Below are 15,055 nucleotides of genomic sequence, written 5' to 3' on the forward strand. Positions count from 1 at the left end.
ACACACATTATATTGTAAGTCCTCATTGGTGAAACCACGACTGGGAATATTACACTATTGGACATAAGAATGTAGGAGGCTGCTACAAATTGAGTCCCCAGTTTATCAAGTTAACCCATAGCTGCGTGCTGTGCAATTCCAAACATCAACCTTCCAATACATCTTCCCTTTATGACGCTCATTACTTCAGGTGTTGATTCAACCCCTCCCAATTTCTCTTTGCTACAAAGAGTATAGGCCTACCAACAATAACTTGACCCATAACTCTCATCTTAAAAGGTGTTTGTATATTAATATTGTGTCACCCATTGGGTGGACACATTATTGTTTCTGATATTGTGCCCTACCCGTGGACAAAATGATCACCCCCTTGAATAAATACTTACATGGCTGTTTCAACAAAAGTTGAATGTGATAAAGCCTCAAAATGAAATATACCTCTTTACTGTCTATTGTGTAACACAATTATTAACTATTACTAACTTTTACCAGCTGAAATAGCCTATTAGGCTTTTATAAAAACATTCTTATTTAACCATAGGTGATTTTGAAATAAACTCATGTCAGTTTAGTATTGCAGCCTTCAACAGTTTACTGTAGCCTACTATGTTGGGTCTCATTCACATATTGAACGAGTAATAGCCTACTCACAGGTGAGAGGCGAAACTAGGAACCTAAAAATTGAAGACGATTTTGTTGTGTTCGTAGATTTTCCGCTAATGGACTGATGCATTTCATTGCAGGGCTTTTTAAACACTGCAGCACTCGAGCCTGTCCCATGTGTGGTGGTCGGTGCGCACTCACCATTGGCTCGCAGCCTGGAGGGGCGTTGCTTCGCAGTTGGTGAGCGCTTAGGGTGCACGGGGTGTTCTAGGGATGGCTAAGGGAAAGCGTACTTGGCACTGATCCCTCCTTTCAGTATAGACTGCTGCAGTTTACATTAGGCAGCATTTTGTATTCGTCAGGGGGGAATGAATGTGTCATAAATAGTTGCGTTTGATAGAGGGGTAGTGGATGCATGTTTAGCAATGCGATGAGGCCAGTGCACTTTGCAAGACTTGCGCTGCAGAGAGCCTCCGCGGATCCCACGACCTGTTGCTGACAAGCCGCGGAAAAAGGAGAGAGGGAGAGGGGGAGCCGCTCGGGAGAGACAAGAGGGTAACTGCCTTGGAGACGACAAGCCTGGGTTTCTTCGCGGAGGGGAATCATGCAGTTTGCAATCTGGCTGGTTGGACTAACGTGTCATCTGTCAGCACTTGTTCGGGACACTTTGCAACACCGATTGCATCCGAAACAAGGTAGGCATAGTGTTATGTTTTGATTTATGAGAGAGTGCGGTGAAGTGATACCGCTGGAGAAGGTGTTTTTACAGTATATGATCCGTGTTGCTAGAGAATGATGCCCGGCGTAGGCTAGTACTAGGCTACTTTGCCGGCTTGTCAGGCTTGCAGTTCCATGTATTGCATTGACGCATTGCTACTTCACATGTCTCTGAATCACAACTTTGCTCTGACTTTTCCGCAGAAAGCTTCATCAAGCAGCTGTCATCGTACGAAATCATCACCCCGCGCCGTGTGAATGACTTTGGAGAATCCTTCCCCCACACATTGCACTACAGAAGGCGACGCAGGAGTCTGAACGAGGACCTGTCGCTCTTGCGGCTTCACTACAGGATCGATGCATTCGGGGAACGCTTTCATCTCAATCTGACCGCACACTCGGACTTCATCGCCCCCTCGTACACGGTGACACACTTGGGAGCGGAACAGAGCGGCAACGCGACGGACTTCCACTTCCATGACCCGAGCGATATGCGCCACTGCTTTTTCCGCGGACACGTCAACGCCAAGAGCGACAACCCTGCCGTCTTCAGCCTGTGCACTGGCCTTGTGAGTACATTTACTTTTCAATGGGGTTTAAAGTTTTTTTTAAACATTTTTAAGACCCTTTAATCAAGCGATGCTGCTGACAGGCCTCCACGCTTTCTCCAATTTCAACCAATTCCATCCACACATGTCCCTCATAACCCGCAGCTCAAGTGAAGTGTGTAAAGGAAGTGTAACAAGAGCAAGTGTTACTGGACTATAATGTCACCGAGGAGGAGAGCGTGCAGCCCTGCATCTCGGTGTCTGTCTGACTGTGTGTTGGGAGATGCTGATATTGAACAGCCGCTGTGCTGGGGGAATCAGTGGTTAGAGACTGTGGTAGATGAGGCAACAAGAATCCACTGTTCTCAAGTCAGTGCTGTGCCATCACTGAGGAAATGGCAGGCAAAAAAAGGCATATTTTCCCAACAAAATATCAATAACGTGTCAGTTCAAATTTTGCAGGGTGAAATCTACATTAAGTGCAGCCGGTTGGTGTCATGCCTGTGCTTTTACTTAAGCACCCACTTCTATGCTGATTGAAGACACCTCTTTACAAAACAGGGTGTGATAAAGGCAGACATGCATGCAGAAAGAAGTGGTCACTTAGCCAAGTCCACAGAATTCTCTGATTCAAAATTAAAAAGTAATTGATGAATCACAAACATTCACAGCTTCCAGCCACTCATGTGTGAAGACTTGCTGGCTCTCAGTTTTTACATCATTCTTGATAACACTTGAAATTGGTAGCGGGCCAAACAAAAAGATGTCCTGGAAACTTTCACTGTAGTTTTTTCTGTTTTCATAAACCAAGGGGAGTAAGTGAGTCATGGGGAAAATGATCAGATCAGTTATAATAATAATAATAATGGATAGGATTTATATAGCGCTTTATTCCCTTAGGACTCAAAGCGCTTACAGGGTTCCAGGTTCCATTCATTCACACACAGTCATACCGGTGGTGGTAAACTACAATAGTAGCCACAGCTGCCTTGGGGCAGACTGACGGAAGCTTGGCTGCCATTCCGCGCCAACGGCCCCTCCGACCACCACCTCAAACATACAGCAGTCATACACATTCACGCCAGGCAAGGTGGGTGAAGTGTCTTGCCCAAGGACACAAGTTGTCAATAAAAGTAATCTTTAGTCGCATGCTCTAAACAATAGCCCAAATGTTATCATCAATTCTAATCCACAGCTGTTTCCTTATTTATTGCCCTTCATACGATCTTTTATAGATGGGTCCGGGGCTGTGATGGCGTTATTGGGATAATAATGAGTTTACAGCCTCCATTATACCATAAACCATATGAGGATCCCTGATGGCCCTGCAGTCATTTTTGCTTTCCTGTGTGAGAGAATCTGATAAGTGTTGAAGGGGGGACGACTTCATGGGTCACATAAGGTTACTGATCCAGGGGCAGGGGGTTGACCTCAGGCTCGACAGGCCGGATTCTGGCCTAGACTCTGGTGTGGGGGTGGGAGGGGGGGGGGGGGTGTGTTTGGCTGGCCACAGCTACGATGACAGAAGGACCGTAGCCTTGGAGTATTCCTCCCCGTCACAACCCCTATCAGTGACGTAATCCTTATTTTAGATAGGTGCAGTGTGTGTGTGTGTGTGTGTGTGTGTGTGTGTGTGTGTGTGTGTGTGTGTGTGTGTGTGTGTGTGTGTGTGTGTGTGTGTGTGTGTGTGTGTGTGTGTGTGTGTGTGTGTGTGTGTGTGTGTGTGTGTGTGTGTGTGTGTGTGTGTGTGTGTGTGTGTGTGTGTACAGTACCAGGATAGCATGTCACAGAATAGGTGTCAGCTGCACTTTGAAGTTAACTCTGAACTAGTACATTCCCAATGCATGTTGTGATTGTACTCGTGTTGAAACCTGGCAAAATTATCAGACTACAAATCTTCAGTCTAATGTTGCTAAGTAAATAGGCATTTTCTCTCATTTAGTGGAGGTTTTGGAGAAAAAGATACCACCACTTAAAAGTGTGCTTTCACGTTTGCATAGCAATTTGAGACATTGCCTGTGTTGGTCTTATCAGGGTAATAAGCTTTTACTTGCGCCTCTGCCCAACATTGATGTATGACTCGCTTATCCACACATGTTTGCATATTTTTTCCAAGCAATCTTTCTTGCTTAACCACTTCATCACTCATTGAGAATGACAGGACAATGAGGACAGAACCAGAGGCTATTTGGTCATAAATCTGTCCGTATCTGATCACTAGGGCTAAATGGCCTGGCACATTTTGTTGGGATGAGGTCATCAAGGAATAATTAAGCCCCTAAAACAAAGGGGTAATTCTAGGAAAAGCAGGTTCCCCTTTTTCTTCATCCAGAGTTGCTCAAAGCCGTCCCCAGGGGGGAATTTGGCGGGGGGCGGGGTTGAGGAGCTTTTGGCCTTTTCAAAGTGAGCTGTGACGGGCAGAGAAGAGGAGAAACGCTCTGAGACAACTGCCAATGAAGGTCGAGTGGAACTTTAAGGATCACTCACACCGTGGGAAATGTTAGCTCCTGAAGGCTTTCGCTCTCTCTCTCTCTCACTTCATTCACATTACAGAAGTGTGAGGTGAGTCACCCTCCTGTCCAGAGATATTAAGGGTTTCTTCAGTGCAGCACAAAGTGATGTACCACTGTGTAAAGATCAGGCTCATCACGACACCTTTTAATGCCCTATTTAACTTGAGAGATTGACTGCAACTGTATACGCCACTTTCGGATGACTCAGCACCCGCAGTTTGAAAAGTGTCTTTGTGGGGATCTAATAAAACAGATGTGTGCCAACAGTCATTCCATCCATGTCATGACGGTGACCTTGCTTCAAATAGGAGTCCCCTCGCTTGTAAGGTCCAGTTCAGCACCCACTACTGAACAGCAGCGGACATTGTGTCTTTTCCGAAACTTTTGCCAGAGTTGCTGCTGAGCTAATGCTGGGAAAAACCTGAAACTCTGTGCCCTCTCCATTGACTAAACAGAGCATTTGTCTGTTCCGCCTCCCGTTAACACCACATGAGAACTGTAGAGAAGGCTCAACCATAATCATCTAATTAAAGTTAATTCACCATAGATAGTGATTAACAAGATTCGGGGAAACATGTACCAGTTGTTACGCTTTATACACCATTCATTGAAAAAGGTTAATTAGAAGGTATATCTAAGTCGTTGTGATGCAAGAATTAGACAAATGTTTGATGTCTCACAATCGGATGAGGATCAACTGAATGTTTTAAGTGGGTAAGGGTTAGCTCCACAAAAAGGACATTTTCAACAACCTTGACAACTGGGCTGAACATGGTGCAATATGAATGAAAGATCTAGTGTAGATACTAAAGAAAACTTGTTCCGGGATTGATTTGTCAGCGGCTTTTCCAGGTCAAGAATTACATTTGAAACTCAGTTAGGCTTGTAATAGAGTGTTTAAAGGCTAAATCCCTTCTTTTCACTCCGTGCATGCTGGGATGGGCTCCTGTACAGGGAAAATAAAGAAGTAAATGGATGAATTACTTTTCATTTCAACTGCAGAGACACTTTAGTGGACCGTTACATTTCTGTTTTAACTTCTCCAGGAAAGCATTCACCCCAGCAGTATCTCTCCACTGACAGTCTTATACGTGGGCGGACATATTTGTCACGGCAACTAAATGTCAATGTTTGGTGGAATATATTTCATGATGCTGGGCCTGTGCGAAAAGGTAGCATGTACTGCCATGCCTCACAATCCCACACTGTAACAAGACGTCATATCTTTTAATTCAATCATGCATTGCAGAGGCAGTTTAATACATCCACTCCGGCTTTTTAGAACCAAGCAAATGGTTATATTGCACGACGCAGCTTCAGAAGCAGAGGGACAATAAAACTTGTTGAGGCTCCCAAGTCTTTTTTCCAGTGTTGTGTTTGTTCTTCTCCTCTGTCATGTTTTCACATGCTCATTACTCCACTGCGCTGAGCACATGTGACACTCAGGGCCTATAGCACCTTCGGAGGAAGTGCATAAGTGCAATCCAACTAATCCTTCACCCCTGGAAAGTTGGAGAGGAAAAAGTACACGCACAGTTTGTTCATGTTTTTCCGTATCCGATTTGTGTGTTTTCCATTGTCGAACGTCCATCACCTGCAGTGGGGACGGTTATGGAGTAATGCTGCCATAAAGATAACATTCCAGTGTCCAATATCCTGTTTAAGTGTGCGCATGAAATTACCATACAAACACCATTGTGCCTCATGGCTGAGTGAGCTAAGAAGCTTTGTGAGGGACTGAGCTGCCAAATCAATATTAGCATTCCTCTGTCAGCAGCTCTGTCCACGTATGATGATGTCAGGGTTCTATGGGGAAATGTATTTTTTATGATCAAAAAATATATATAAAATGTATCTACATTGTAATTATTATGGGTAAAAATTCAACATTGACAGCGAGTGAGTTATTATAGATATTCTCTGACCTTTATGAACCAGCGTGTTCTTTCCATGTACACCTGTCAGAAAAGGGCTCAAGGGCAACACAGAACGACCATAACCTTTCAAACGAAACCATGCCCTAATCTGTAAATTAAAACTACTACAGTACTAATACAGTAAAGCGTCTACACAGACAGTATACCAAAGCCATATACCAATGACATCTCCTTTCTCCTGCTCTAGATTGGAACTTTTACGACCCAACATGGTGAATACTTCTTGGAGCCTCTATTGAACGCTTCGGGGGAGGAATATGACGAAGAACACAACAAACCGCATCTTGTGTATCGGCATGAGAGGAAAAAGAACATCTCCAAATCTCACAACCAAACGGAGCCCTGTGCTGCCTCAGGTAACAGACTTCAGACTCTCTAACTATACAGTATACTGCCTGTAACCACTGTCTGACTTGTGCCCACAAACTGATGGCTGCATTCACTTTCTGAGCCATGGCAATAAACACTGCCTTAAAATGCAAATTATACTCCGTAACGATCTTTGGCTTGCAGGATCGCCCATAAGAGTGTTACCAATCACTGTACTTAATTAAGCAAGACGTGCTTCTGCACTGCCTGGTGTTTTTCACTGATGTTCTGCTGGAGCACTCAAACCCCGGGTTCTGTGGCAGCAGCTCAGAGGGAAGGAATAATTACTTTTTAGTTTGCAAGTTAAGATGAAAAGAAGTGGAGAAGTTTTCCGCATGGGAGGCTGCTTGAAAGTTCCCTCGATTTCATTTGAATTTTTATGGCGGAGGGCAGCCTTTGGGCCGTGGAGAGGCCCTCCAGAGAAAGCAGGGTGACCGAGTGGCGCTCAACTCCATGGAAGGCCTTAGAGTCGCCTTCGAAGGGAGCTCCGTGGGCGGCCTTTGTTGTATGTGGCAATAAATCTTTTATGTGCAGACCGCTTGATTTGCTTGTTGTCTGAACCCCGGCCATTGTTGCCTGGTGGTGGCCATTGTGTGTGGCGGTGGTTTAAAGAGGTTGGAGTGACCTGATGGGCCAGGCCAAAACCTCCTTCATATGTTTTTGCCCTTTCACTCTCAGCCTGTGTGTGGTAAACAGAGACTTAGAAATCTGGAGGGTCTCTCAGCCCCCACTCTGTGGCACTTTTAGATATACTCTCCCTTAAGAAACTGGATGGGAACAGTCATTCATACCTTAGCCAATACTCATTCAAAATCTACTGAACCCAATATGAGATGTTTCCTGACTTTTTATCCTTTTACCTCAACTATGAATTCATATACTCTTACTTGTACATTACATACTCTTTTGTAAAAAAAAAGAATAGGGTGTAGTCTTGCAGTGTACAGCAGGAGATAGTATGAAGTAAAATGTGTGTATGGATGAGACACCTGTAGGACTTCATCAAAGGGAAGGAGGCAAACAATGAGCTGCAGGATTAAAAGAAGCTGTGTAAGGACTGTGAGGTGTCCCAGGCTGTGGCTCCTCAGATTTATCAGATAGGCCCCTTCCCAGATGCGGTGATAAATGTGTCTTTGAAGGCCTTACAGAGCCAAGACTAACAGGCATGTCCTGTCTTTTTATGGCAAGGAGTGCAGTACTGGCTGCTTTTAGCATGTCGGACATAAACACTGTCTTAGCGCGTTTTTGTTCTGCTTGCAAAACACTTGAAGTGGCTGCTTCTGGTCTTGGATTTTGGACTCTAAAATGTGTTAATTAAATCACACATCCAGCACTGTGTTTTGTGGTCTTGTTGACTGTTGAAGCTTTTCCCTTCTCTTAACTCCACTCGATGTCTGTCTTTCCAGTTCTCATGCTCTTCATCAGACTATATCAAAGACTTAAGTGTCTAAGTATGTGGCTGCTAACCACAGTCTAATTGCTGAGAAAGAAAAAGAAAAAGGCTCACCAAGTAGGATCTTTATTTTGCTGGGGTATTAAGACCCGGATCTCTAGGCAGCAGTAGTCTTGACTGTGCTCTTAAAACTGTCTCATAGCAAGTCAAAACGTACGTTTCTGATTTATCTCATCGCATTAAAGATATACTGGAGAATGTGTGGTGTTAGCAGGGGCAGATTCCTTTTCCCCAGTATCTCCTCTTTTTGGAGGAGCTGTAAAAAGCACTCTTTGTCAGGGTCAGGCTTCTTATGGCCCGTCTCTGTCTTTAATCAAAATTGGGAGCTGGTATTTTGAGTGTTGAGAGGTTTGGCAGGTTTTGGACTGTGAAATGGTTTTGAAGCTTTTAGAGAAAATGTAGGCCTGAAACCTGTCAGCTGTCTTAGTTGGTTCCAAACACATGAAAACATGCCGGACGGCCAACACCTCACCTCCAATCTGCTAGGGCCAGGCAGCCCTTTTACATCTGTAAAGATATGGTTTGTGAACAACAATGTACTCACTGCTGTGATTATTATTCTTAATCCGCCTTTCTCTTTGCCGCACGGCTTTCTGAACACAACAAAGATGAAACCTTCTGCGTTTTATCAAGCAGACCTCCAGGAAACATAATGTGTATCAGCAGAAAGATACCTCTGGTGAGATAAGCTTTTCCCTCCCTCATAGCTCCGTGCTGTCAGACAGTGCCAGAGGAACAACTGGGTCGTCTGTATCTACCGAGGATGTAAGAGTTTCCAGAGTTTGTTCAGTCACTGCACACACACACATGTGTTGAAAGCGAGAGGATGTTTTCACATGAATTTAAGAAGATCTTTAGTTTTTTAACCCTGTGCTTGTCATCTCTCTCACACGCACGACGGGACTCGTACCTGTGAAGTGTCAGAAACACAAGTGCAATCATAAGGGTTTTTGAAGTGTTTGATGACCTTTATGGAAAATGATGTTTTGTTTTTTCAGCAGTCTTGACGTGGCTATATAGCTGCCTTCAACAGCCTTTTCTTCCCTGTGTGTGTTCTCATGTGCTGTTGACAAAGCACCACCACACCATTCTATGTGTTGTTGAATGGATATGAGTTTAACATGCGTTTTAAAATGGATAGTTTTTCCCTACAGGGGGACTAAACTAGAAAGCAGTACAGACTACCACAGCAAATCGGAAATGTAAGAGTAAAATCGAAGAATTCTGAAAACAACAAGAGCACATGAAATATGGTCTCACTGACTGACATTGCTAGTAGCAACTGCATCCGTCTTCTGTCCTTGTCAGGCAACCTGGGTGGCTTCCCCGTGCTGTTTAGAATACCTCTAGTGTAGGTATCTGTTGAGTGGGTGATTAATGTTTGAAAGTCGCAGAGTGCCTTGTTGTGCCTTGTTCTGGCTTTTGAAAGCCTCGGGGGGGAAGAAGCTTAGCGGGGCTCAGATCACAACACTGCTCTGACCTTTAATGACACATTCTACGGGGTATCTGTCTCTTGAGCTCGCATGTGAATCCCTGCGTCGTCCTTTCGATAGAGATAGAGCCACAAAGATGAGGGCTGCTTACAGATAGGGGCGGATTCTTCTCACATTCTCTTTGCTTTCTAAAAAAAAAGACCCATGTGAAGACAAGCAAGAGACTGGAGCTGCGCAGTATCTCTTTACTATACACATATTTTGGCCTCATGTCTAAAAGCGGCGGGGTGTCATCTTTGGGCTGAATTGGAAAGAGTGAATTGAATTCAGACAGCTTGACGGCAAACGTTACCAGCTGTAAGTGTTGCAGTGTTCGGCTACTGAGCAATTTTTTCACCCGATTCCTTGATCGCTGACTGAGGGGCAGCTTCCTGGGACAGTGCAATGAATGGCTTTGATGGGGCAATGTTTGGCACACATGATATCCGTGCCCCTTGACCCTCTGCACAATCATTGTATAGGATTCCCCCCTCGGTGCCCACTGTGTGTACATGGTATAGTTCAAATGCTAGCATCAGGTTTTTCTGTCAATGGATTCATTTACATGGAAGAAATGCCCTCCCCCGCCTGGGGTTTGAACTAGCCGACTTGAATCGCTGCCCGCTCTCCCTTTGCGCTTTCATGTATGTGAATGGAAGCACTTGTTGATTGTGACCTCACTTCCCTCTTTGTTTGGAGTCACTCACTGGACGGCTGGATGTGACCTTGAGTTTTTCCCCTTCCTAGAGGTGCGTGGTAACTGGGCTTTCTGGCTTGTTTGCCTTGTGCCTCATTTGGAGCTATGTATGCTTTAAGCTCTTTGTTTTCCTCTTAACTCTGGCTCTTGACAGGGGTCAGGGAAGTTGGCCAGCCAGGGTGTGATGGACAGGCCTCTGATCACTCTGACAACCCCTCTCACCTTTAGGGTCTGGCTTTAGATGGTGTGGTGGAGCTTCTGAATGCCAGATGGCTCCAAAAGGCTTAGGCTTTGCTCTGTGCCCCCATGCCCCCTGGATAGACTGAACCTACCCCCCATTCCAGGAAGTGCCTATTGTTGCTGGGAAAGAAAAGTTTGTTTTTGGTCTTTTGTGTGCATGCATGGATGGGGTTTGCCCTGCAAGTTGTGTGTTTGTGTTTGTATCCAGCAGGAGTGCATGTCATCTCCCTGGCCTGTCAATGGACGTAGTGTCGTGAATCGCTGAGCAAGCAGTGCAAAGGGAATGGAGAAAGGAGCTCCTTTCTTCACGTGTTTGAGCAGTCCTGTTCTGCCCTGCATGTGCCTGTTGGTTTTGCTCCAGAGTTTGGCAAAGGCCCCAGCCATTTCCCAAACTCCCACTGACAGCCTTTCTTCTTCTACACCTGCTACTCTAAAGTAGCTTTCTCACCCACTGCCTTGCTATTGCTATACACAGAAAAATAGTCAGAATTTCGTTTAACTTTCGATTGTCCTTTTAAAAAGGACATAGTGCTTTCTTTGGAATACCAAGATGATAATGCTGATGCTGAATTGCTACATTGTTGAATCAGTTGAAAAATGTGTTTTGCCATGCACGCACTGCAAGACTGCAGCCAACATGCGTATTACTTTTGTGTAGTTAAGTTAAGTTATCTTTATTTGTCAGTTGTACACGAGGCACATTGAAATTCGTCTTTTCGCATATCCCCTCTCAAGTTACCACACTTCGGAGGGGGTCAGAGCGCAGGGTCAGCCGCAGTACAGCGCCCCTGGAGCAGTTTTGGGGTTAAGTGTCTTGCTCAAGGACACAATGGTAGAGATGGTGGGCACCGTAGACGCAATACCAGCCTCTGCTAGTTTTACAACTAACACCCTCCTGTCCGGTGCCGGGGATCGAACCAGCGACCTCATGGTTACTGCTCGGCCACCTTTTCCTCTAGGCCATCCTACCACCCCAGTAGGTTTTCTCTTCAACCATGAAGCGATTGTCCCATCATTGCCTAAAATTTCATAACACTGCATGACAGAGAGTGCAAGGAGCTAATAATATGGTCCATCGCTTTCATTGTCATCTAATTTTAAGATAACACATATTCTGGACAGGGCTGAACAGGGCTGGGCAGCCACAGACTGTCTATAACTTTAATAGCTGCCATGTGTCTGGCTGGCCCGAGGCCTCAGCCCTATTGAACCCAATGTGTTGTGTTGTCTCGGGAGTTCCTGTGACAGATTCCAGCTGGGGCTATTTTCTGCCACTGTGTACTGTCTGGGCATTCTTAGCAGATGGGGAACTGATTGGAATAGTTCGAGCGACGTGAGTGACAGCGACTGACTGCATGGTGGCATGGGCGACAATCAGAGGTGAGACGGGGTGACACTTGAGCGACAGTTTCCCACTACGATGGACTGGGGAGATGTGGTGTCATTGGGTGTTGAGAGCCGGCCAGTGAAACATCAGTGTCATCGCCTGTGGCTCTGGTTGTTTATCATGTGAGAGGCCAGATGTCACTCCAGAACTGCAGACCTCCTTTGTTTATCTCACAGCATAACTATTTGCTTCACGGTCTTAAATAGATTTTTTGGTATGCTCGGAAATATTGGGGATGTAATTTCATCATCCATACTTATTTTAATTTTTTCAAACAGTTTGTTATGAACTAAAGGGAGACTTAGTTTCCTTTAATTTTGTATGCTATGGTCAGATGGATCCCATGTTTAATGTTGGTTTTGTGCTGCTGTGGTTTTCAAAGGCCTTTCACCTTAACTTTACACCTCAGTTATGAAATAGAGATACACAAATTACTATAATAAAGAATAGAAAATCTCGAGCTCTGTACTCAAAATAGTCCAAAAAACACATTGGCAGTACACTGACACAAAGGAAAAATATCTATTTTCACTCTCTTAAGCCATCCATTAATAATTTAATTAAACGTATGTTAGGATGAATTTTCTTCAAATCTGACATACACAGAAACTGTTCATGGACTAAAGAAAACACTCCAGGGCTCCTTCCCATCATTAGCAGTCCAGATCCATACGTGGAGTTTTGTCTCCTCGGAGGGGGTCTGCTACTCCAAACACATTCTTCAGCTGACCACCATGTTGTCTTTAGCGTGTCTTCTCAACTGAAAATAACAACTGAAACCCGGGAGCCCTTTAAGTGTACACAGCCTACCGTCTTCCAATGAGGTCAAAAAGCCATGCCAGTTCACATTTAAAAGCCTTCTTCTTCTGCAGCAACAATTAGCTGCCTTTGCCTCGCTCTGTCTAGCCACAGAATTGCACTTAATTGTGCCCCTGTCTGCACGAGTTTCAACATTTTCCCCTCTTAAAGAATTGCGCCGTCAGTTAAACTTTAGGTAACCACAGTGGCTGACCTTGTATAGACCCAAGGTGCTACCTGTACTCAATGTAAGATATACTGTCTATTTAATTGGCACCCAGGGAATGGGGCTCTTTAACTCTCAGCGGGCCATTGTAAAAGAATGTTAATTAGTTCAACAATGCAATGTGTGTTCCCCCATTGTTGGGCTGTTGGCATTGATACTTTTGACTGGGAACTGAAGGAGAGTCAAAGAGCAGCTCTTTGATCCAGAGTGAAATCTCAACATGGGATCCCTTTGGAAGGGCTGGATGTACAGCAATGGGCTCGAACGCAAACTAGCATCAAAAGGCCTCTATACCTTTTATGTAATGAGTGTAAACAAATATATGCTTTAAACCCAACTGATTTATTAAGAAATGTGTGAAACCACTCAGTCGTCATGTGTAATAATAAGTGGAACCTGGTGGGCAATTAAACACGTTATTGAGTGAATAGATAAACTTTGCTTTTAATATCCGTTGTATTTGATTAATTTTTTGGCTGATTTTTGCAAGTTAACATCTCAAGCAGAAAAGTGAGTGTGTTTGTGTGTGTAGTGTGGGGCTGTTTCAGCTATGTGCCTGCCGAAGCAACATTTAAAAATGCTTACACTCAAGCTGTGCCGGGCTCATTTTATTGTTCTCTGTTATGACGAACCGGGCTGGAGTTCGGTTTTAAAAGGCTCGTAAAATGTTTGTAGAAAGAAATGTAATCCTTTACAATTTGATGTTGGGCGACCAATTTCCAACATATAAAACCAAGAGATGTAGATGTGTGTGGAGTGCTGTTGATTTGATGCCCAGTGCCTAGAGTGGGTGATGTCATGGTCTTGGTGTGTCCGGCGGGTCAGGGCAGTCACCCCTGTCTTCTCATGGTGTAAGTAGCAGCTCACTACCTAGTGAGAGGGCGGATTTCAACCTAAGGCGATTTGGAAGAAGGTTTGTGTGTGGCTAATCTGCACTGATTCAAAGGCTATTATAACAGAGACCATACTTTCTCCTCCTCCTCCTCCTTGTCCTCTCTTTTTTCATCTCACACTCGCTTGCACTGAGATGTACCAGCAATTTCTGTACACGTAGATACCCTTGTGCTTTGATAATCCCCTTTGATGTCAGACTGTCTGCAGTGATGAGTCTGTTGAAGGGGGTTTAGTGTAGTGGGATTGGCCTCGGAGAGAGAGATTCTTTTTTCCTGGAAAATACAAAGCTCTGTTCTGGCCCAGCTGCCCGGGGTTGTGTGTGCACGGGCACAGACGGGCCTTGGCTGGCGCTGACTCTGATGTTGGCGCTGGCATGGGGCTGGGCCTCACGGCAGCAAAGAGCTTGTGTGCCATTGTGCCAGAGAGTCACGCTCCACCTCGCGTGCCCACCGGGGGCATCGCTTGAACAATCTCAGAGTGCTCAACAAGTTTTCTTTCCTCTTTTTCCTTTCTTTTCCTCTTTCCTCTGTCTGACCTAACAGTTACACACAATCTCTCTCTCTGTCTCACAGTCTCTGGAAAGATTGAGTGTTTAGAAAGACAATGGAACTCTTCACTATAAAGCGGGTTATCCAAAGTTGAGGAGGTTGTTTAGGATGACGGACTCCAAACTATGCATGGCTCGTAAACACAAACAATCATACAGAATGTTCATCGAATGTCATTTCATGTTTTATTCATATGCCACCACGTTGTTAATTTTTATGCGTGCACATGTCCTCAAAAAGCTGCAGGAAAAACTTGGCGCATAAAAAGATACATTTCAACTCCTTAATGTTGCATTGAGGCCAGATGCATCACATAAATAATATTGATGTCGTCATTCTTTTTCATGAATTAAGGATGTAGGATAATTGCTTTCATTTGTCATGTTTGCTAAGAGAGGAGCAGAATACTTTTTCATTTTGATGGTAGGAGACATCTCAGATCATGCCCTTTGTAGCTGTCGTGTCTGTGTTCCATGATTTGTTATTCACCCCTGCTACATTTTCTGTTGCACATTTTGCCCATTTCCCCCAGCTGAGTGATGGCCAAAACTACTACAATTTTTCTTATATAGTATCACATGTGGTTATACATCACTGCCAATCTGGACAGCACAATGGACCAAGTATCCACACACTTGGTCCTTGGATGACCT

General features: G+C 44.6%; 1 protein-coding gene across 1 annotated transcript in view; it reads left to right on the forward strand.

Moving 5' to 3' along the window:
* Positions 1 to 1,207: 1,207 nt before the first annotated feature.
* LOC307250300 (A disintegrin and metalloproteinase with thrombospondin motifs 20) overlaps positions 1,208 to 15,055 on the forward strand; it is a gene marked incomplete at both ends in the record, with an annotated part of 84,168 nt that continues 70,320 nt past the window's right edge. Inside the window, 3 exons of the mRNA XM_080027343.1 lie at positions 1,208 to 1,298; positions 1,525 to 1,889; positions 6,506 to 6,674. Coding sequence (XP_079883469.1) covers positions 1,208 to 1,298; positions 1,525 to 1,889; positions 6,506 to 6,674 — 625 coding nt within the window. The remainder of the gene's footprint in view (positions 1,299 to 1,524; positions 1,890 to 6,505; positions 6,675 to 15,055) is intronic.

This window comes from Ammodytes marinus, assembly GCF_949987685.1.
Source record: "Ammodytes marinus genome assembly, chromosome: 5".
NCBI lineage: Eukaryota > Metazoa > Chordata > Actinopteri > Uranoscopiformes > Ammodytidae > Ammodytes > Ammodytes marinus.